The sequence below is a fragment of the Leptodactylus fuscus genome, chromosome 7 (assembly GCF_031893055.1).
Source record: "Leptodactylus fuscus isolate aLepFus1 chromosome 7, aLepFus1.hap2, whole genome shotgun sequence".
NCBI lineage: Eukaryota > Metazoa > Chordata > Amphibia > Anura > Leptodactylidae > Leptodactylus > Leptodactylus fuscus.
In genome coordinates this window covers 83,402,291-83,425,443 of record NC_134271.1, presented here as the reverse complement: position 1 = coordinate 83,425,443, position 23,153 = coordinate 83,402,291, and the positions used below count along the sequence as shown (strand labels likewise).

The window sequence follows — 23,153 nt, the reverse complement described above, 5'->3', positions numbered from 1 at the left end:
GAATGCATTGGCCAGCACTGATTGGCCAGAGTACGGAATTCGGCCAATCAGCGCTGGCCAATGCATTCTATTAGCCCGATGAAGTAGAGCTGAATGTGTGTGCTAAGCACACACATTCAGCACTGCTTCATCACGCCAATACAATGCATTAGCCAGTGCTGATTGGCCAGAGTACGGAATTCGGCCAATCAGCGCTGGCTCTGCTGGAGGAGGCGGAGTCTAAGATCGCTCCACACCAGTCTCCATTCAGGTCCGACCTTAGACTCCGCCTCCTCCAGCAGAGCCAGCGCTGATTGGCCGAATTCCGTACTCTGGCCAATCAGCACTGGCTAATGCATTGTATTGGCTTGATGAAGCAGTGCTGAATGTGTGTGCTTAGCACACACATTCAGCTCTACTTCATCGGGCTAATAGAATGCATTGGCCAGCGCTGATTGGCCGAATTCCGTACTCTGGCCAATCAGCACTGGCTAATGCATTGTATTGGCTTGATGAAGCAGTGCTGAATGTGTGTGCTTAGCACACACATTCAGCTCTACTTCATCGGGCTAATAGAATGCATTGGCCAGCGCTGATTGGCCGAATTCCGTACTCTGGCCAATCAGCACTGGCTAATGCATTGTATTGGCTTGATGAAGCAGTGCTGAATGTGTGTGCTTAGCACACACATTCAGCTCTACTTCATCGGGCTAATAGAATGCATTGGCCAGCGCTGATTGGCCGAATTCCGTACTCTGGCCAATCAGCACTGGCTAATGCATTGTATTGGCTTGATGAAGCAGTGCTGAATGTGTGTGCTTAGCACACACATTCAGCTCTACTTCATCGGGCTAATAGAATGCATTGGCCAATCAGCGCTGGCCAATGCATTCTATTAGCGTGAACTGAGTTTGCACAGGGGTTCTAGTGCACCCTCGGCTCTGCTACATCAGATTGCTACATCTGATGTAGCAGTGCCGAGTGTGCATCAGATGTGTAGTTGAGCAAAACTGACTCAGCACTGCTAAGTCTGCATTCGCATAGGAATGCATTGGCCAGCCTTCGGCCAATCAGCGCTGGCTCTGCCGGAGGAGGCGGAGTCTAAGGTCGGACCTGAATGGAGACTGGTGTGGAGCGACCTTAGACTCCGCCTCCTCCAGCAGAGCCAGCGCTGATTGGCCGAATTCCGTACTCTGGCCAATCAGCACTGGCTAATGCATTGTATTGGCTTGATGAAGCAGTGCTGAATGTGTGTGCTTAGCACACACATTCAGCTCTACTTCATCGGGCTAATAGAATGCATTGGCCAGCGCTGATTGGCCGAATTCCGTACTCTGGCCAATCAGCACTGGCTAATGCATTGTATTGGCTTGATGAAGCAGTGCTGAATGTGTGTGCTTAGCACACACATTCAGCTCTACTTCATCGGGCTAATAGAATGCATTGGCCAATCAGCGCTGGCCAATGCATTCTATTAGCGTGAACTGAGTTTGCACAGGGGTTCTAGTGCACCCTCGGCTCTGCTACATCAGATTGCTACATCTGATGTAGCAGTGCCGAGTGTGCATCAGATGTGTAGTTGAGCAAAACTGACTCAGCACTGCTAAGTCTGCATTCGCATAGGAATGCATTGGCCAGCCTTCGGCCAATCAGCGCTGGCTCTGCCGGAGGAGGCGGAGTCTAAGGTCGGACCTGAATGGAGACTGGTGTGGAGCTATCTTAGACTCCGCCTCCTCCAGCAGAGCCAGCGCTGATTGGTCGAGTTCCGTACTCTGGCCAATCAGCACTGGCCAATGCATTTCTATGGGGAAAAGTTAGCTTGCGAAAATCGCAAACTGACAGGGATTTCCATGAAATAAAGTGACTTTTATGCCCCCAGACATGCTTCCCCTGCTGTCCCAGTGTCATTCCAGGGTGTTGGTATCATTTCCTGGGGTGTCATAGTGGACTTGGTGACCCTCCAGACACGAATTTGGGTTTCCCCCTTAACGAGTTTATGTTCCCCATAGACTATAATGGGGTTCGAAACCCATTCGAACACTCGAACAGTGAGCGGCTGTTCGAATCGAATTTCGAACCTCGAACATTTTAGTGTTCGCTCATCTCTATTCACAACATCTTCCCAAGTGAAGAACACTCGCCAAGAAGTAGGTGTGTCACTATGCAAGTCTACCACAAAGTGAAGACTTCATGAGAGCAAATATAGAGAGTTCACCACAAGGTGCAAGCCATTAATCAGCCTGATAGATAGAAAGGCCAGATTAGACTTTGCCAAAAATATCTAAAGAAGCCAGCCCAGTTCTGGAACAGTATTCTTCGGTCAGATGAAACTAAGATTAACCTGTACCAGAATGATATGAAGAAGAAAGTATGGGGAAGGCTTACAACAACTCCTTATCCAAAGCACACCGCATCCTCTCTAAGACATGGTGCAGGCAGCATGGTGGCATGGGCATGCATGGCTTCCAATAGCACTGGGTCACTAGTGTTTATTGATGTGACAGAGGACAGAAGCAGCCGGATAAATTCTGAAGTATACAGGGATAAACTTTCTGGTCAGATTCAACCAAAGGCAACAAGGTTGATTGGACGGCAGACACCGTACAGATGGACAATGACCCAAAACATACTGCAAAAGCAACTCTGGAGTTTAAGGCAAAGACATGGAAAACTCTGGAATGGCTGAGTCAATCACTAGAGCTCAATCCCATCGAGCATGCCTTTCACTTACTTAAGACAAAACCTAAGACGGAAACATACACAAACATACACAAAGAAGCAACAACTGAAGAAAGCTGCAGTAAAGGCCTGGCAAAGCATCAGAAAGGAGGAAACCCAGCGTTTGGTGATGTCCATGTTTTCCAGACTTCAGGCAGTCATTGCCTATAAAGGATGTTAATTTGTCTAATTACTTTTGAGCCTCTGAAATGAGGAGGTTTGTAGAAAAATGGTTGCAATTCCTAAACATTTCACTGAATGTTTTTGTTGAACCTCTTTCTGGCCCCTCTGTATATCTTATATGGCTTTGCTGAATCATGACGATGTTTACTCCTGATCACCGTGTTTCAAGGCTTTCTATGTAATGAATTCTGGCATAGTTTCTGGATCATTAGCGAATTGGCTCCAATCCACGAGTAGATGATCCCAATTCAAACGCCCATTTCCCGAAAAAGCCTTTTCGATTATCCTGTCAAAATGTTTCATCAGAATGCATAACATTAACATAAGTAATGAGCGTGGTCTGATCATCTGCTCCAGAGCAGCAATCCACTTCATCCTTCAAGAATATCATGAAATACAAGTGACTGCTTTTCTTTAAAGGGCTAGCAACCAAATAATCATATAATATTAATGGTCCTTATGAGATGTCATTAATGTTCTCCGTTACAGTAGGGTGTCTGAGTCGTCCCCCACTTCTCATAGTAAGGACCAGTCTCTGGATTGCACAGCCTATTTGACTGCACAGCCTATATTTGTTGCTTTTGAAGGAGGGTTATATATGGCCTGTCCTGCAAGGCTTGTGAACACATGGTTCTTTGTATTAGTTGTATGTATTATTGTGTAGTGCTGTCATTTGTACACTGTATGGCGGTTTTATTTGGGCAATTAATTTCGACAATATTTTTTGCATTGCATGGTTGTTATATTTGGGCACTGATTGATTGTATTACTTGGTGACAGTATGGTGGTATTTAGACACTGTATCTTGGTATTACAGTACTACCCAGTGGTGTATGAAGGTATCTTTGGGAACTATATAGTGCTATTTCATAATTGGTTGGCAGTAATATTTGAGCACTGCATGGTGATATTTTTGCACTATTTTGTGGTATTAAGGAATTGCATAGTAATATTAGGGTGCTGGTTTTGGGTTAGGATTATTAGGGCATAGTATAATGGTATTTTTTGTCACTGTATGGTGTTAGTGGAATTAGAGAAATCTATGGTGGTATTAGTAGAGTGTTTGTGGTAATATTTGGACACTGTTTGATGGTAGTATTTTGGCACTGTGTGCTGTGTTTACATTATACTTTTGCACTGTATATTGGTGCCTCTAGCATTGTATAGCTATTTTTTAATTTTACAGCTGTATGGGAGTATTATTTGGCTGGCCTATGGTTGTTTTGTATTACTTTGTTCGACATCGCATATGCCATTTATGATTAGGCACTGTATGATAGGAGTATTTTTTCACTGCATGACAAAACACAAAGGCTAAGGCCCCACGATGTGAAACACAGCTTTTTTGTTGCAAATTTTGCTGCTTATATTGTGAACCAAAGCCAAAGATCTGTTAAAAAAACATCAAAATCTGCAATAAAAAAGCTGTGTTTCCACAATGTGGAGCCTCAGCCTTAAAGTGGGAATGAAAGGCTACCAACCAGCTTTAGGGTGCATGCAGACTACGTAACGCCGGGCGTGTATGAGAGCCGTACACGCCGGCATTACGGCAGACTGCCGAACACTTCCGAGCGCTCCCATTGAAGTGAATGGGAAGTGTTCGGCAGCCCTGCTGTAACGCCGGCGTGTACGGCTCTCATACACGCCCGGCGTTACATGGTGTGAATGCACCCTTACACCGGTAACTGACCAATTTGTTAAAATGTAACCAGTTTGAGCTAACCATAGTGTTTGGCTTAGACACAGTTGTAACAATCACTCAGCTGTGAAAAGTATTGGGTTAGGACAGGTTTTAACATCTGATCATTAAGGGTAAGTTCACACAGGGTTTTTTGGTCAGGATTTTTAGGCCATATCCGCCTCAAAATCCTGACCAAAAAGACAGCTCCCATTGAACTCAATGGAAGCCGGTCAGTTCTTCTTCCCAGGAGCCGTTTGTTCTGGCTTCTGGAAAAAGAAGTGACATGCTCATTCTTTCAGGCAGATTCACCTTGCGACATCCGGCCTGAAGATACTCCCTCCTGACTAGGCCCATTCATTTGGTCCTAATCCGGAGTGGAGTGTGCGACTGGATGATGGTACACTGTACCGGCATCTAGTCGCATCTACCCGTATTTTGGACCGGAACCTGAGACGGCCTCTGCCTCATGTTCCAGTCCAAAAAACCCAGTATGAACTTACCCTAAGAAGACTTTTTCTAGTCACTGACAGAAAACAGAGATCTTGGAAGTGGGGAGGAATAAAGCTTATCTGATCTTAGAAAGTTGTCAGAATTTATATAATTCTATGTACTTTACTGGAGAATGGAAGACTGTGCTATCCTTACAACCTTGTTTGCAGTCTTATACTGACCTAACATAATCATTCACTTCCCTCACTGTGTATTCTGAAAAGCTTGTTAATATAAGTGGTCTCCTCTTCCTGGGGGTCAGTGTGTGATTGATGTCTTATATCTTCAGAATTTGGAGCCTGGTGGACCATGCACTCATTGCTCGCTGCAATATGGAGGAACCAATCCGCTGTGCAGCTGTCAGTACAGATGGCATCCACCTAGCACTGGGCATGAAGGATGGATCATTTACTGTACTCAGAGTCAGGTAAATCTATAATCCATGTACCATTACCAATGTACAACCCCCTAAATGTGTCAGATTTCCATAGATTACAATGCCAAATCACCTGCCCTTGTTTGTATCACTCATGGGAAAGTGGGATGGAGCCATCCTGAGCTGGGGCTCACCAAAGGCCACATGACTATAGATTAACTGTGCTACCTCTGCATAATTAAGGTGGTGATCATATAGAATTTCTATGCTCAAGTAGTCACATATCTGCTGCTGAATACCCCCTTTCAGTATTAAAATGTCTCATCCAGTGTAAAACAAAAAGTATTGTAAAATGTATTACTGCAGAAAAGGAGCCACCAGGAACAACTACTGTAGCTCCTAAAGAAGGTGAGATCAGATTAAAATTCACAGGTTTCTGGCTTCTTAGTATGTGGTATGTATAATGGGAATTTGTAACTTTTGCAGCCTGATAAGTAAGCTAGTCACTGGTTATGTGTTGTCAGATGTTTCAAACAGGCAAAAAATAGGTTAAAACTAGGGTTGAGTGATCGGGATCGGAAAAGATCGGATTCCGATCGGCGATCGAGTAAATTTCACGATCGGAGATCGGAATTCCGATCCCGATCTTTTTAGGTGGGATTGAGGTCGGAGGTTATTTCCAACAATGCTTTGCTACTGGCAAAGGATTGTGGGAAAAGCTAACAATGTTAGCTAGCTAACATCTCTAGTAATAGAAAAAAATGCAGAATGCAGAAGCAGCACAGCATACAAACCAGGTGCAAAGCCAAACTAGAAGATGGCTAATCTTCAACTTTACATAAGAAGTGGAAAAATGGCAGCACTCCAACATTTAGAAAAAGTGTGGGTTTATTCCAAGCAGCGACGTTTCAGTTCTTATCCAAACCTTTTTCAAAGTTTGAAAAAGGTTCGGATAAGAACCGAAACGTCGCTGCTTGGAATAAACCCACACTTTTTCTAACATCTCTAGTAGCTATCACTTACCTGCACAGATTGCTGCCGCTCCCCGCTGTTCTCGCTCCTCTTTTTGCCTCTTCTCGCCTCGCTTCCCCCGCCTCCCAGGTTAGTGTTACAGACATAGGAAGAAGGCGGGGCTTGTGGCTTAGGAGAGTGTGGGCAGGTACTGGGAGGGGAGATGTGAGTGATGCACTCTTGTCTCCCTGCCCTGTACCCACCCACACTCTCCTAAGCCACAACAAGCCCTTCCTACTCCCAGCATCAGTAACACTAGCCTGGGAGGCGGGGGCACATACGGCAGACATGCGAAGTAGAAAGAAGAGGAGCAAGAGCAGCGTTGAGCGGCAGGGGCAGCGCTTCTGTGCAGGTAAGTGGACAGCAGGGGGGACTTAAGTAGCTGGGGGATTTCTTAATCACTACACAGTGTGGAGTCTAAAAATTAAAGTGTTCAATTTTTGGACTCCATGCTGTGTAGTGAATAGGATCGTTTTTAAAATCTGATCTTCGATTATTAAAAAAAATCCCATTGACTTGCATTAGGATTGGAATCGGGATCGGGTTCGAATGGAAAATGATTGGAAATGGGATTTTAAAAACGATCCTGAAATCTCAAGATCAGCTCAACCCTAGTTAAAACCAAATAAAGCAGTCCTCCTCTCACTGATCTGCCATTGATCCCCTTACGATACTTACCAGGTCCACACTAAACTTCCCTTCCTTGTCCCATCTCAGCATATAGGAAATGTCTTCTTAGCCAATCACTAGTTTGGTGACCCAGTGATTGACAGAATGGGCATTTCCTAGATGCTGAGAAATAATTGGGAAGTAGAGACCAGTGGGAACACAATAAGCATTGGGGCAGGAGGGGATAAGTGAGCCTATTTGATCCTTTTTTCACCATTGACGACCCCTTTAACCTCAGAAGTCCTGTTGTAATTTTGAGTTCATGCCTGTTCTCCAGGGACATGACAGAAGTCGTGCACATCAAAGACAGGAAAGAAGCCATTCATGAGCTGAAGTACTCACCGGATGGAAACTTCTTGGCTGTGGGCTCCAATGACAGTTGTGTGGACATCTATGGGGTTGTGCAGAGATACAAGAAAGTGGGCGAGTGCCTTGGCTCAGTGACCTTCATCACACACATGGACTGGTCCTCAGATAGTAAATATCTACAGACCAACGATGGAAGTGGCAAAAGAATGTTCTACCGGATGCCAGGTCAGTTCTAGCGTCCAGATAATACTGGTCAAGTCAAATATGTGATCATACTGAATGTTCTACAAATGACACCCTGCTTAGACAGTCTGTATGGTGGGAGCTATAGTTTTGTAATTGTTGTAGAGCCATATACTGACAAACTTTGCATTGTATAATGTCCAACAAAACCAGAGGAACACCCAGAGAATGTTCAAGCAAAATAATGTCACTACCAGGACTGTGCTATGGCCTGATAGCCTCTGTCTAAGGCCCCACATTACGGAAAAGCTACTTTTGGCTTGAAAAGGAATGGGAAATATTAAGGAAGCGCCTATACTTTATCCTTATGTTATCTCCACTCCTGGCTTTGTCTCAAAAAGCCGCAGCATGTTTTTCCTCAATGCTTTTCATGCAGAAAGTCTGCAGAGTTTGCCTCTGCAGACTTTCTGTCCCTATTGTATGGAATATATATTATTATTATAATTATTATAATAATATATATTATATGGAAAACACCAGCATTTCTGCGGGTATAATTGGCAAAAAAATATCCACAGCGGAAATTCAGTGATTTCTAAATCCGTTACAGATATTTTTCTGCAATGTGTTGATCCAAATAACCACAATCCCAACCATTTTGCAGGTACTGTAAAATGCTTTGTTTTTTTCCGTGGCATTTCCGTTGCTGCCATATAGCAGTGTTTTTGCTACAAGGTTGGACAGGTTTGACAGTGCTGGGATCAGTGAAATCCACTGGGATGCCAGTCTGACACTTCATTTTTTCTGTGTTCACAGGAGGCAAGGAAGTTACCAACAAGGAAGAGCTGAAGGGTGTGCAGTGGGCCCGATGGACATGTGTCACTGGTAATGAAGTGAATGGCATTGGACCCAAATATTCTGAAATCAATGAAATCAACTCTGTTGATGCCAATTATCTTGGGCAAGTGTTGGTGACGGCTGATGACTATGGGATAGTGAAGCTTTTTCGGTATCCATGTATAAGAAAAGGTAACAACTTCTCTTATATATAATGATATGGAACATGCTGATATAATCTAAGCATTTTACGGTATTATATATTTAGAGCTGGTAGAAGTTATATAAGTCAATGTACATGATATTATAGATCATGCTGGCATAGAATTATATATAGATACAGATGTAACAGAGTTAACCTGAACTTCTGCAATTGGTTAAACTGCTGCAGAGTGATACCTTATCATAGAAGACAACAAAAATCAATGAAAAGTCATTGGAAAAAGGATTACGCTGCAGCAGCTTAAAGGGATCCCATCATTAGAATCCCGTTTTTAGCTAAACCCATGTAGGAATAGCCTTAAGAAAGGCTATTCTTCGCCTATCTTTAGATATCTTCTCTGCGCGGCTGTTCCTTAGATACCCCGGTTTTCGTCAATATGCTAATTAGTTTTCTTGCATCACAGGGGGCGGTCCCCAGCATCAAACAGCACTGGGGCGTCCCCTGTGCTGCGAGAAAACACTCCAGCGCCGTCTTCTTCTGTTCGCACCCTCTTCTTTCTTGTTTAGCCACAGGAAAATGGCTGACTGTGCATGTCCATCACCATTTTCATGTGGCTGAATGGGAGAGGCCAGTTAGGGGAAGAATAGCCTTTCTTAAGGCTATTCCGACATGGGTTTAGCTTAAAACAGGATTCTAATGATAGAATCCCTTTAAGCAATTGCAGAAGTTTGGATTAACTCTGATACATCTGTATATATGTATCTATACAGAGCTAGTATAATGTATTCATCTTCTTGGATATAGAGATATGGACCATGTTTATATAACCAGGGTATCGTCTATATATATACTAGCCTCTGCCCACGACTTCGTCTGCGGGTTGTTGGAGTGGTTGATCCACTTATATTCAGCAAATTGCTGCCGTCGATGGTTTGCCTGCTCCGGCGTTTCGGCAGCTCTCAAGCTGCCCTGCTGCTGAACTTGTTCCTCGCACCGTGCCTGTGATTATTCCGGCATCTCAGAAGCTCGCTGGGATGCGATATAATGAGCGTGTTGTTGGTGTTCATGAACCATCTGCTCCGGCATTTCGATAGCTGGTCAAGCTGGCCTGTCGCTGAACGCGTTCCTCGCGTTGTGCCCAGATTTGTTCCAGTATCTCAGCAGCTCGCTGGGATGCCATATAATGAGCGTGTTTTTGGCGTCGATGATCCGCATGCTCCGGCGATTCGGCAACTCTCAAGCTGGGCTGCCTCTGAACTCGTTCTTCATGCTGTGCCTGTGATTGTTGCAGCATCTCAGCAGCTCGCTGGAACCCCATATAATGAGCGTGTTGTTGGCGTTGATGATCCACCTGCTTCAGCGTTTCAGCAGCTCTCAAGTTGGCCTGGCACTGAAGTTGTTCTTCGCACCGTGACTGTAGTTGTTCCGGCATCTCAGCAGCTCGCTGCGACACCATATAATGCAGTTCCGCTTGAGGAGAACTCTGTTGATTTCTGGTTTCCTTCATAGCTCTCATTGTTTGAGACAAATTAGATTTTCTTTTTCCAGGCATGTTTCAAATTGACAAACTGCCAATTTGGATTAAAGGTGTTTGCCCATGTCAAGTTGTCTGCACTGCCTGGAGCAGATCAGATAATATGCAAATGCAAGTACACAAACCACAGAGGGTTGGTGTGTGTTTACACATAGAGATAACAACTCTGGCTTTCTCAGAAGCTGAGATCAGAGCATGTGAACATAATTTCACATTTCATTCAAATCCGTTCAGCCGTTTTTGCGTGATTGAGTAACAAACATCCAAACACAGAAACTTTCACATTTATAATATTAATAGGATAGGATAGGATGTAAATCTGGTATAAGTTATATATGTTCTTGTATGCTAATATAACGCTAGTAATAATGCTAGTATAACCTGGAGATCTTCTGTGTGTAATTCTATGTGTACAGTTGGTATAAGCTTTACATCTTGCATATACTGAAATGGACCTTGATAATATGTTAAATATAATATAATTCCCAGTTATTTTCCTTCTTTCTTTGGCCTACACCATTGTAATTCCTGTGTAGCCAGTTCCAATCAAATATTAATGATGTGCCATTAAGTTAATTATACAGTGACACCCGGTCGGATTCACGCTGCGAGTCGCTTTCATCTTGATTTAGTCATTATCCTCAGGAGGCATGACATAATGATTTATTCTTAAGTGTTACTTTGCCAGGACTGCTGGTGGTGATTTCACAGTCCTGAAGTTAATAACACTGAATACCTCTGGGTGTTGAGGGTTCTTTTTAGGAATGGGGTGGGTATACAGTCATTGATCTCTGAAGCTGAAGTACAAATATGTTTTCTGTGCTGTCTGTTCAGTGTCTTGATTCACTAGAAAACATGGTGGGCAGTCTATGTAAACTGAAAATCAGTGACATAAGCTGGAGAAATATGTGCCAAGTTAAGGTCAACAAATTGCCAGAGAAATGCAAAATGCCAAAATGCAAAATACAGAAATTATGTGAGCCAAAATTTGTAACATTTTGATCCTTAAAAATATTTGTTGCATTTTTCAGGAGCAAAGTTTAAGAAGTACCTTGGTCATTCTGCTCATGTGACAAGTGTGCGGTGGTCACATGATTATCAATGGATTATTTCTGTTGGTGGCGCGGATCATTCTGTATTTCAGTGGAAGTTCATCCCCGACAGGAAATTGAAGGACGCTCTGCACATTGCTCCACAAGGTGAATATATTAATGGATGGATCAAGAAGTCTGCAATCTGCTTCACTCCTGACACTTTATTTCTGTGCTGGGTAGCCAAACTAACCTGTCACCTGTCAGACATGGAGACAGAAGACTCAGCATCCCTGCTATGAATGATGTTTCGGCAATCTGCTTCTGTATATGAGTCTGTTACATGACGCGGGACATTATAATGGTCTGTAACATTATATAATTTCCTTCTGTCTCTTTTGCTATCAGAGAGTTTGATGGATTCTAACAGTGATGAATCAGATTCAGAACAGTCCGATGTTCCAGAGCTGGACTCTGAAATAGAACAGGAGACACAGATAACGTATCGGCGGCAAGTAAGTCACTGCAACTGCTTTATCCTATCATCCTACCGTCTGTGTACTGTGTGGCTGTATGATATAACTTTTGACTAATGGCTTCTAGTGCTGATCTAGCTAACTTTACAGGAACGGATTTGTTAAGATCGGTGTTTCATATTCCAATGTTAGGCTAAGGCTCCACCCAGTGAATTGCTGCAAAAAATTGTTTCAGAAAAGACTTTGGCAGAAACGCATTGCGATTTTTTTCAGCGGTTTTCACATAAAATCTGTAGAGCTTTCTTCTTTGGACTTTAGACCTATATGGAAAACGCCAGTGTTTCCGTCAGTATAGTTGACATGCTGTGATTTACAAAAACACAGCATTATTCTGACAAATTTATTAAGAGGTCCCTGTATGCCACAACACAAAATCTGTAGCAGCTATTAGCTAGCAAAGAATTGTGTTCTAATATGTTCCACTTTCTGGAGTAAACCATAGTAAATCTATTAGGCTCCGCAAGGCCGCACCCCCTCCGACACCCACTTTTTCACCACTTTTAAAAGTCCCCAAAATAGTATGTGACCTTGATAAAGTCCCTCCTTATGTATGTATTGATGTGTATTGGTGTCTGCACAGACGTGGCATAAGGAGCTCAGAACACGAGGCCCCGGGTGACTCCAGATCATTGCTGGTAATTAGGTCAGAAGCTGAAGTTTCCTATTCACATGCAAGCTGGCTCTTACCTAGTATACAGTCTGCAGGCCATGACCGACTCTGCTTAATTATTCATTATATATTGTTACAAGCCACAATTATATTATATACAGTAATGTCAATAACAGGAGGCGCGGGTGTGACATTCTCTCAGACATGATATAGAGCAGGGATAGGCAACCTTCGGCACTCCAGCTGTTGTAAAACTACAACTCCCAGCATGCATACTTGCTCTGCTGTTGTTATAACTCCCATGGAAGTGAATGGAGCATGTTGGGAGTTGTAGTTTCACAACACCTGGAGTGCCGAAGGTTGCTGACCCCTGATATAGAGCCTGGTTTTCAGCAGCAATGGATGAAATAACTGTTATTGTAATATCAGATATCTAGATCTCATGTCTGGTCAGATGTGGGGGAGTTACTGGTCCTTCTATGCAAAAAAAACTGGCGAAGATAGGAGTAGTTGTGGCGTATCTTTGGTGCAAGGGCCTTTTTTGTGCCAAATATGTGCCACTCACCCCTTTCTGTGCCCTGCTCACCATTTTTTACAAAAATGAGTGGAGTGGGAGGAGACTAAGGCAGGCTGGGGTGTAAACTCCTCGACTCAATATTTATATCATTATTATATTAAATTCAGTGATGTACGTAACAGGGGTGGTTCTCTGATAAATCTATCTGGATTTGGCTAAAAAACAAACGCAACAAAATCTTCATAAATATAGAACTGTAGTACAAAACAGATCACAGAAGAGGAATCCCTCAAAAAATACAGATAAAAATAAAACATAACCTTTATTATTAGAACATAAAAAAAGAGACAAATGGCGTGAATACAAAGATGAAGGGTTGTGATCCTTATTATTATTATGTTTATTATTATTGTTTATTTATATAGCACCATTAATTCCATGGTGCTTTACATTTGAGGGTTTACATACAGTACACAAAATGTACAAACAGATATGATACTAGCAACGGCCGACTGGCATAGTGCGATAGACTGCCCTGCCCGCGAGGGCTTACAGTCTATGAGGGAAGAAGGATAGAGACAGAAGGTGAGGGTAGAGACTGTACAGATGGCGGTGTGTTGACAGTAGTGTTATTGGAGGTTGTAGGCCTTCCTGAATAGGAGATGTTCTTCAGGGCCTTCTTGAATCCTGTGATTGTGGGGGTCAGTCTAATGTGTCTTGGTAAGGAGTTCCAGAGTATGGGGGATGCACAGGAGAAATCTTGGAGACGGTTGTGTGAGGAGCGGATGAGAGCAGAGCGGAGTAGGAGGTCATTGGAGGACCTGAGGATATGTGTGGGCAGGTAGCGGGAGATTAGTTCAGAGATATATGGAGGGGACAGGTTGTGGATGGCTTTGTATGTTCACATTAGTAGCTTGAACTCAGTACGCTGGGCTATGGGTAGCCAGTGTTCATGAGAGGATCAATGTATTACTGTATCTCAATGATGATAGAAGTTGAAAAGGTGGCATATTGATCAAAAGGTAGAACCAGTGGATGTAAAAGCCACCGAAGTAGCTCATGACCGGCCACTGTACAAAGACCAATGACTACAATGATGTAAAATAGTCAGGTCCAATTCACTGATATGAACACCGCAATATATAAAATACAAGTATGGGACATGGGAGGTAGGTGCTTCTCACATGCTGCTCATCTAGAAACATATAGAGAGGGTCTCTTATTATCCCTAAGGAGGAAATATGGGCAAACCACTAGATATACATCAGCCTAAGCAAACTATAAGTAAATGTGTATGTGGTGTTGCCCTATATCTCCCAATGTTAAACTAGGGACCTCAGTCCCGCATGGGCTACACACAGGGGACATGAGGATTTCCCTGTGTGCTGCCCGTGCACAGGCCGTGCTTCCGTGGCTCCTTTCATTAAATGAATAGCAGCCATGGAAGCATGAGCTGCAAAATAGGACAGGAATAGAACCTGTTCTATCTGATGTAGCTTGGACTGTCAGCCTGCACACGGGACTGTGAAAATCACAGTAGTCTGCAAGGGGACTTCTATTTCTGACAGGCTCCTATGGACACAATACAAATAGATCTAGGCAGAGCTCAGATACCCAGGGCAGCTGGAGGTACTGGATCTGCCCCGGCAAATATAACACCCTGTAGTACAGATGTGAAAGATGGAGATTTTCCACTGCCGTTTTTCATATGAAGGATAACCATTGTCACAGATCCATCATTTGAGTTTATTGAGGGTTTTTTGATAATGGGTGAAAATAGGACTTTACCTTGTGGTGTTCTGTCAATACAGACAAAAAAGTCAATCATGTGAATAGCCCCCAATCATATAATGCAGGGTGATCGTCACTGTTGTGTGAATGTAGGCTTAAGGCTTCTTCATAAATCTATTTACAGGTATATAAAGAAGATCTACCTCAGCTTAAAGAGCAATGCAAAGACAAACACAGAAGTGCTTCTTCTAAGAGGCGGGAACGTGCTCCTCTGAACAGCATCCGCCTGCATTTTGTGCATGGGTGAGCAGATTTATTTATGTACCTGTATATACAGCTGTAGTGTATTTTAGTGCATTTTGGAGCTCAGCTAAACTTTAGGGTGTGTTTGTCAGCTCAGTGTTGACAGAATATAAGCAGCAGCCAGTAGAATTGTGTATGAAGATAAGTATAAGATAAAATGAAATATTCATGTCTTCTGATAATCTTGAAGGTATCGGGGCTATGACTGCCGGAGCAACCTTTTTTACACCCAGACAGGTGAGATCGTTTACCATGTGGCGGCCATTGGAGTTGTGTACAATCGGCAGCAGAACACACAGAGGTTTTATTTGGGCCACACTGATGACATTCTCTGCCTGGCCATTCACCCCTTGAAGGATTATGTCGCCACAGGTCAGGTATGTTCTGCATGCTACAAAAATAAATGAACCCACTTATTGGAATAAACTAGATTTATTGTTCTTTTAGTAAAAGACACAATCGGTGGTAGCTTTAGGCGAAGGCCCTACAATGTGGAAACACAGCGTTTTTGCCTGCTGCAGAAACACAGAAGAAAGAACCGCTGCATTTTATAGTACCAGCAAAGTGAATGAGAATCTGGCTAATCTCATGTACACATTGTAGGAAAAAAATGGAGCAGGAAATCTGCAGTTTTGAAAAATACAGAATGTCAATTCAACCTGCGGAACAACAAGCATTTAATAAGGGAAGAGAAACATAGCAAAAATGCAATGACAAACACAGTGGTTTTTAGCTGCAGGTCACTATGTGGGGCCTTAGCCTTGGAAGCAGCAGATTGACATTTAGTGATGTTTGGCAGATCTATGTATACTTGGACAATAAACACATATAGACCTAATTTTCACACAGCAGCAACATATATTAGATTATTTCACTTTGCAATAAATAAACCATGTACATTAGCTCCTTGTTGAACTACCAGTACAATCTTGTACACAGGTCTTGTGCTTTCAATGAATGCAGGAGATGGAGGGAAGGTTCCCAGGCTGCACCTTTTCTAACATGTGCATTTCATATCTTTCAGGTGGGCAGAGACAGCACTGTGCACATTTGGGACTGCGAGACAATCAAACCTCTTTCGGTGTTGAAAGGACATCACCAGTATGGAGTGTGCGCAGTGGACTTCTCAGGTGACTGATCTGTGAACAAAATGTGACATGAGGTGACAGAGAGCAGCAGGAAAGAAATATAGGTTGAAGGGCCATATCCATGCTACCGTACCAAATTCATTCATTCATACAAAGCTTTGCAGTTTTCTGATTACCTATATATATTTTTTTTTCAAAACACTTCTTGTTGTTGAGTGACTGGGAAGATTCTTACTTAAATCTAGAGGCTAAGGCCCCATGTTGTGAAAATTCAGCATTTCTCCTCCTGCAGAAAAACAGCAGAAAAAAAAACGCGTTTTTTAGCTGTGTTCCGCAATATGGGGCCTTAGCCTAAAATATATTCTGGTCCTAATATCTTTCATAGCTTGAGTATTGTTACAGTGAGTGTTACAGTTGTTTCTAGTCTAATCCAATTTCACGCTTGACATGAAAACAAGAGTTTTTTTTTTTTTATTTATAGCAGAGATGTTAAGCATGATGAAGAATTAAGACATTCAGGGAAATTTATGAAACTGAAAGAATAATTGTCTTTGTTACCCAAAGCAACCAACCACAGCATGACTTTCATTGTGTATGCTGTTCCTAAAAAAATGGAATCTGAACTGTGATTGGCTGCTACGGGCAATAAAGGCAGTTTTAGTGATTTTTAAGTAGTCACAGGAGCAATCTTTATACCCTAGTTTAAATACACTAAATAAACTTTTTGTGTGTAAATGCTAATGTTCATATATATAAGTGACTAGCTGGTACCCGCGACTTCGTCTGCGGTGATTGTGAAAGTGGGTATATACAGGCGCGGGTAAGGTTTTCGTACTGTGTATAAGGTATGGGATATGAAATGTAACTGTGTATCTTGTTGTTGCTGTAATTCTGAGAATACGTGAGACTTTTGTGTTGAATGTAATTTGTATTTCAGCTGCTATACGGTGTTGGTATAAACTGTACATAGTGTCTTTGGGAAAGAGGTATTTCAAGTGAATATACTTCGATATACGACATTGTATGATTTGTTATTTTCCGCCAGTACATGTACATTTTGGGCACAGGATACTCTTGAGCAAGCAACATAAAGTCTGGCCCTGTGCATGACAGTTTAGTAACTCCATGTGCCTCTTATTAATAGCAATTAACCCCATCATGTCCCTCACATTAACCCTTGTGTAAGAGTTACTGATATGTGAGAGACTTGGAGGTAATAATTAAGTATCTTCATTATTGAGGTCTTTTATTATTACCTCCATATGTCTCACATATTAGTAACCTTTATATGAGGCACACAGGGGTTAATATGAGGGACATGATGGGGTTTATTCCTATTAATGTGAGGCACACAGGGGTTAATATGAGGGACATGATGGGGTTTATTCCTATTAATGTGAGGCACATGGAGTTACTAAGACTAAACTAATAACCCCAAATGCCTGACATTAATGAGAACAGTAATCCAATGTACCTGCGTGTTTTTCAGTTTCACTTTGCTAGCAGCTTCCTCTTCTCCTTGGGGAATGTTTGCAGGATGCAGACGGCAGGAGCAATCACTATAGCAGGCACAGACCTGAGCGATTAAGCTGCACCCCTCTCAAAGGGGAGTGTCCTTATTCCTCAGCTCTAGCAGCCCACTGAAGAGACTCGGACTTCATTTAACTCTTGCAGGTCCTGTGCTGCTGGCGTGCCAGTGAAATATGGCAGGAGTGCCACTCTTGGCACGTGTGCCAGGGGTTGCTGACCTCTGCTGTAGAGGGTAATATGAATTTTGTGGCTTGCTATGGTCCAAAGTGTGTGAGATTGCAGAGATAGTGGTGTGAGTTTGGGTTTTGTGGGGGTCCTGGGAAAAATGTATGTGCGCTATTGTGACGAAAAGTAGCCTATTGCGCAATCGAGTGTAGTGACTATGTTTGTGGAAAATTTCAGCCAAATCGGTCGAGCGGGTTTTGCGTGATTGAGTAACAAACATCTAAACATCCAAACATACAAACCCACAAACATCCAAACTCACAAACTTTCACCTTTATAATATTAATAGGATTAATACAGTGAATGGATAAGGTTATTGGGGAAAATCCTGTTGGGCTCCTTCGATAGATAGATAGATAGATAGATAGATAGATAGATAGATAGATAGATAGATTTTACAAGATATATGGTTGGGCATGAAGACATACGGGTTTTGTATGGTATTCTGTGGCACATTTGCCTCAAGGTGTTGCAGCTGGGCCTGTAGATCCTGCACACTTATAGGTTGTCAAAGCTGGCATCCTAGCTATAACCAAAAGTTCTTGACTGTCGATAAATATGACAACTGGGCAGGCCAAGGAAGTGCAATCTGGAAGATACATTCTTGGGAAGCCCTTGCTGTTTGTGGGTGAGCATTATCCTGCAGAAAAATACCAGTTGTAAGCCCTACCATGAGAGGGGCTACACATTTGGCCACAGAAAGTCCTGCACATTTCACTCAGCTACTTGTGTCCCTTGTGTCACTACTAAGGATGGCAGACTGTCATATGTGATGGCTTCCCACACCACCACTAATTGAAAGAATCTAGGACAGGGAGCAATGTTAGACTAAGAGAACTAGGATGGTCGTTTTACAAATTGCCCACTATCTCTCAGAGGTGTTAGGAGTAGTACGTCTTACATGAAGGCACCCCTGTCATCTCAAAATATTGGTGTCTGTCAGCTTTTGGCCACTTATCAGCCAATTTGATCTTTGTTGTTTATTTTTCATAACAACTGACACTTGTGTGCTCGGTGAGCGCTTGGGTATTTCATTCCCCATTACACTTTAAAAACGCGGAGAGAAAAGTTATGCAAGCAGGACCCTTGAAATGGTGGGGAATAGAAGCACAAAGTCTATTACAGAAGTTGCAGAATTTTTATGGCAGATCAGTTGCCAGCCCTTTAACAAGCCGAGAACATGAATTCATTTTCTGTAATTTGTTCACTATTCAGATACATCGCTTTCCTTTCATTAGTGTTAAATATCCGTGAAATGCATGGTTAGATGTAATGGGCTGACTCTCACTGCATAATTGCCTTCTTACTATGCCAGGGACATCGGCACCTGGGCTGCACGTTCTCTCTCTGCTGAGTTATATTACATTTCAGTATCAATTTGCATTAATTTCACTTAAATAATTGTAATGTAGAGTAAGTGAAAACATTTTGTTTTGCAGGAAACAATGGCACAAAACTGTATGCCAATGCCAGCCATAATGACAATAGGGCTGTGTGGATGTAAATGAGAGTAGATTGGGTTAGATCTATGAAAGCTTCCTAAAAAGACTTATCTAGTTATTATGCAGTATACGTATAATGTAAAATTTTCTTTGTACAGCGGATGGGAAACGTTTAGCCTCTGTCGGCATTGATGACCATCACACTGTGGTCTTGTGGGACTGGAAAAAAGGCGAGAAATTGTCATCAGTCAGGTATGGCCTCAATGATGTCACCGATTCTGGGCACATTGCTGAGAACTCTCACTGTATTGATCGGTTTTTGAGTGTAGTAGAAACCACAGTCACATGATTGCAGCTGCCCAGAGACATTGGCCCAGGTTTACTAATAATTAAAGAGTGTGTAAGCAAGATGGGAGGAGGGGGGTGCAGGCTGTGTGCAAGAAAAATGGTAGTGTGGGGGGAACCCTCATTTCCCCCTTCTTACTCACACACAGCCTGCACCCCCATGTCACCCTCTTGCTCACACACAGCCTGCACCCCCATGTCACCCTCTTGCTCACACCCAGCCTGCACCCCCATGTACTCCTCTTGCTCACACACAGCTTGTACTCCCATGTCACCCTCTTGCTCACACCCAGCCTGCACCCCCATTCCTCCCACTCCTATACTAGTGAATGAGGCTCAGCTGCAATTCCATGAACGTCCTGGACATATTAACAGGTGAGGTGACAGAAAAACAGCATTTCTGATTGTAGAGTTTTTGGTTTTTCTATGGCAGCCATCTGAGGGTCAGTTCACAGGGAGTTTTTTGCAAGCTGAAAAAATCTGCTTCAGAAATTAGGAAACCGTTTTTGACGCAGTTTTTTTTGCTCCAGCACACTAGATGGACCTGGAAACTTCTCTTGAAAAAATAGTTAGCGGTTGTTGAAGTGGTTTTTGCAAAAGCCGCACCAAAAAAGTGTTGCTTTTTTCCACCTCACAATGACTTCAACCGGTTTATCCAGGCAGAATCTGCCTGAAGATTGGTCATGTCGCTTTCTTTTCCCGCTAGTTTAAAATAAACTGGTAGCAGAAAAAAACTGCTTGTTACTCCCATTGAAATGAATGGGAGGCGGTTTTTCAGGTGGATTTTGAGGCGGATTCCGTGTCAAAATCTGCCTGCAAAAAACTCCATGTGAACTGACTGTATTAATAACATTACATTTACAATCTAGTGGGCTAAAAGACTTGTTCACCCAGCCACTAGAATACATCTGGTTCTGAACATAAGGATTCAGCTGCTCTGTACACTAACATTTACCCTGCTCTAGAGGGCAAATCAGCTTTTTTTTGTTGCAGATTTTGCTGCGGTTTTCTGAGCAAAATCCAAGAGTAGCTACAGAAGGAATGTGAAATATATAAGAAGTTCTTATACCGCTCCCTTCTGCTCAATCCACTCCTGGCTTTGGCTCAAAAAAGCAGCAAAATCTGCAACAAAAAAAGTTGTGTTTCTGCAACGTGGAGCCTCAGTTTGCTACATCCTAGGTGGGTAAAGGACCGACTCCTTCTCGGCAGTAGAAGAGTGTTCATCAACTTTCCACACATAGTTTCAATCAACCACCCCCAAGAATCAGTAGATGTAGATGGGACTGCATGATGAAGGTGGCTGAAGGGGGGGATGCTTTTTACATGGGACTGAACGTTGGGTGGAGCTGAAGCCGGGAGAGAGGATAATGCTGTATACATAGGACTGCATGTAACTGTGAGGGCATATGAGGGGGGCATTAAACTGTGGATGCACCAGGACAGAGACTTTATACTGTTTGTCCATTTGAGGACAACATTATAATGTGGGGGCATATAATAATAGGATACTGTGTGGGGAGCACAAAGAGAAATGGATGGGAATGGGCGGAGTCAATTTAGAAGGGGGTGGGGCTAAATTTGCTGCTGACTTTTTGTCCCTCTTTCTGTCCTCTAAAGGTGGGGATGTATGCTACAGGTTGCATCTGGTCTTGCACCCCAGCTTGATTCACTGCAAGGGGACTGAGCTGCAATACCAGATGCAACCTGTGAACAAGTATGATCCTGTTTTTGAAACAAAACATCTTTAGCCCTGGAAAGTAGGTTTAAAAAATTTCAAGCCGTGCGTAAGATATCTTGCCACCTGTAGGGGGCTCCATGCTTAGCTAGATCTATTATTAGAAATGTTATCCCAAAGGGCTTGAGCTAGAATTTTCAACTGTCAAAACCCCTCACCCCACTTTCCTCTGTCCCTGATTCTCTATATGTGATCTTTATTTTGCAGAGGAAGTAAAGATAAAATTTTTGTGGTGAAGATTAACCCCTACATGCCTGATAAACTGATCACTGCAGGGGTGAAACACATGAGGTTCTGGAGGCGAGCAGGTACAGTTTTTCTCATATATACACGGGAATATACCGGGGTCACACACTTAGTATTTGTCTGTCTGTTGTAGTGCTCTTTTACAGTTAATGTGGGGTGTCTCTCAGGATATTGTATTATATATGGCAAAATGTTCTTCATTTTCTGTCCCAGACTTACTGGTTTCGGTTATGCTTTCCTTCAAGGGGTTGTCCAATTTTAGGCAGATTTTTAGAGGCAAATGTTTATTTATTATTTATTTGTTGTTTGCATAATGAAAAGTTCAACAATTTTCCAATATACTTTCTGTATCAATTCCTTACAGTTTTCTAGATCTCTGCTTGCTGTCATTCATTCTGTTTATTTCCAGTGGATAAAAATCTGTCCATGGTCATGTAATTTTAAGCAGAATGAATGACAGCAAGCAGAGATGTAGAAAACTGTGAGGAATTGATACAGAAAGTATATTGGAAAATTGTACAACTTTTCATCACACGAACAATATGGGCTCGTTCACATGGGGCAAGAGGGGGTGGATTTTGGCTCTGAATCTTCCTCAAAATAGAGGTCTATGCAAACCGCTAGCGGAAAAAAGCAGCCAGCTGCCCTTTCTTCAGGCAGATTCCGCAGCTGATCCAGCCACGGCGTCCGCCTCGCGGCTGCACCCTCCGGACTAGGCCCATTCATTTAGGCCTACTCCAGAGTGGGGAGCCGTGAGTGTCAGTTGTGGCAGGCGCATTTTGGTCCTAGTCTGACGTGGCTTCCTGTGTCAAAATCAGGACGAAAATACGCGGTCCCTAGCCCCGTGTGAACAGGGCCTAACATTTACCTCTCAAAATTTGCCTGAAACTGGACAACCCCTTTTACTATTGCACAAAATATAACAGTGTTGCATCATTGGGCCTTCAAGATTGTACCCTCATGCAATATACAATGTAAAGAATTTGGTCACTGCTGGTCTATAACTTGCTTTCCTATGCAGTTGTGAGCATTAGGTATACTGTACAGAGGAGGAATAGAATTTGTGTTAACAGCGACATCTTGTGGTTAAAATGATACCTGCGGTTCACATGACCCAGATAAATGGTACTTAATACTGAGAGCCATTGACCAGTAAATTAGTACTTCATTGTACAGTGAAATGCATTGTAACTTTCTAATCTGCTTAGTGTTTAAATTCATCTCTAATTTTTTCAAGGTCTCTGCTTGCATTGAAATGGAAAAATACTGTTTATCTGCAAGGACTGAAAACCCATCCTAGCCTAATTCTGATTTCTACGTAGCATATGGTGTGTTATAGTGTATCAGCAAAAATACCGGTTTCACTGCGGAAAGGCTGCATAGAGATACTGGCGTTTGCCTTAAAAACCCATTGAAATGAATGGGTTTTTAAACTTTCCAAGTTGTCCCTAAGCTGTTTTTCCTGCAATTTCGTTGAAATCACAGCAGCCGGACAGCAGCGCAAGTGTGAACAGACCCTTAAAAAAACTAAAGATTACTGAATAATGAATGCAGACAGACACTAACAGATAAAAGAGAAAAGTCCTATTGGTTCCACTGAGATTTTTTATAGCTCTGTTTCAGCCAGTCACATAAGCTAAGGTTACACTGATGAAACAGTGGCGGTGTGAACTTAGCCTAAT

The 23,153-nt window shown here is 42.7% G+C and overlaps 1 protein-coding gene across 2 annotated transcripts in view; it reads left to right on the top strand.

Annotated features, from left to right (window-relative positions):
• The window catches only part of EML5 (EMAP like 5), a 130,080-nt gene that overhangs the window by 80,902 nt on the left and 26,025 nt on the right, over positions 1-23,153 (top strand). For both annotated transcript variants that reach the window (XM_075282374.1, XM_075282373.1), the window contains exons 8-17: positions 5,340-5,477; positions 7,384-7,640; positions 8,415-8,627; positions 11,164-11,331; positions 11,572-11,678; positions 14,742-14,860; positions 15,051-15,237; positions 15,885-15,990; positions 19,304-19,397; positions 21,433-21,533. In XM_075282374.1, coding sequence (XP_075138475.1) covers positions 5,340-5,477; positions 7,384-7,640; positions 8,415-8,627; positions 11,164-11,331; positions 11,572-11,678; positions 14,742-14,860; positions 15,051-15,237; positions 15,885-15,990; positions 19,304-19,397; positions 21,433-21,533 — 1,490 coding nt within the window. The remainder of the gene's footprint in view (positions 1-5,339; positions 5,478-7,383; positions 7,641-8,414; positions 8,628-11,163; positions 11,332-11,571; positions 11,679-14,741; positions 14,861-15,050; positions 15,238-15,884; positions 15,991-19,303; positions 19,398-21,432; positions 21,534-23,153) is intronic.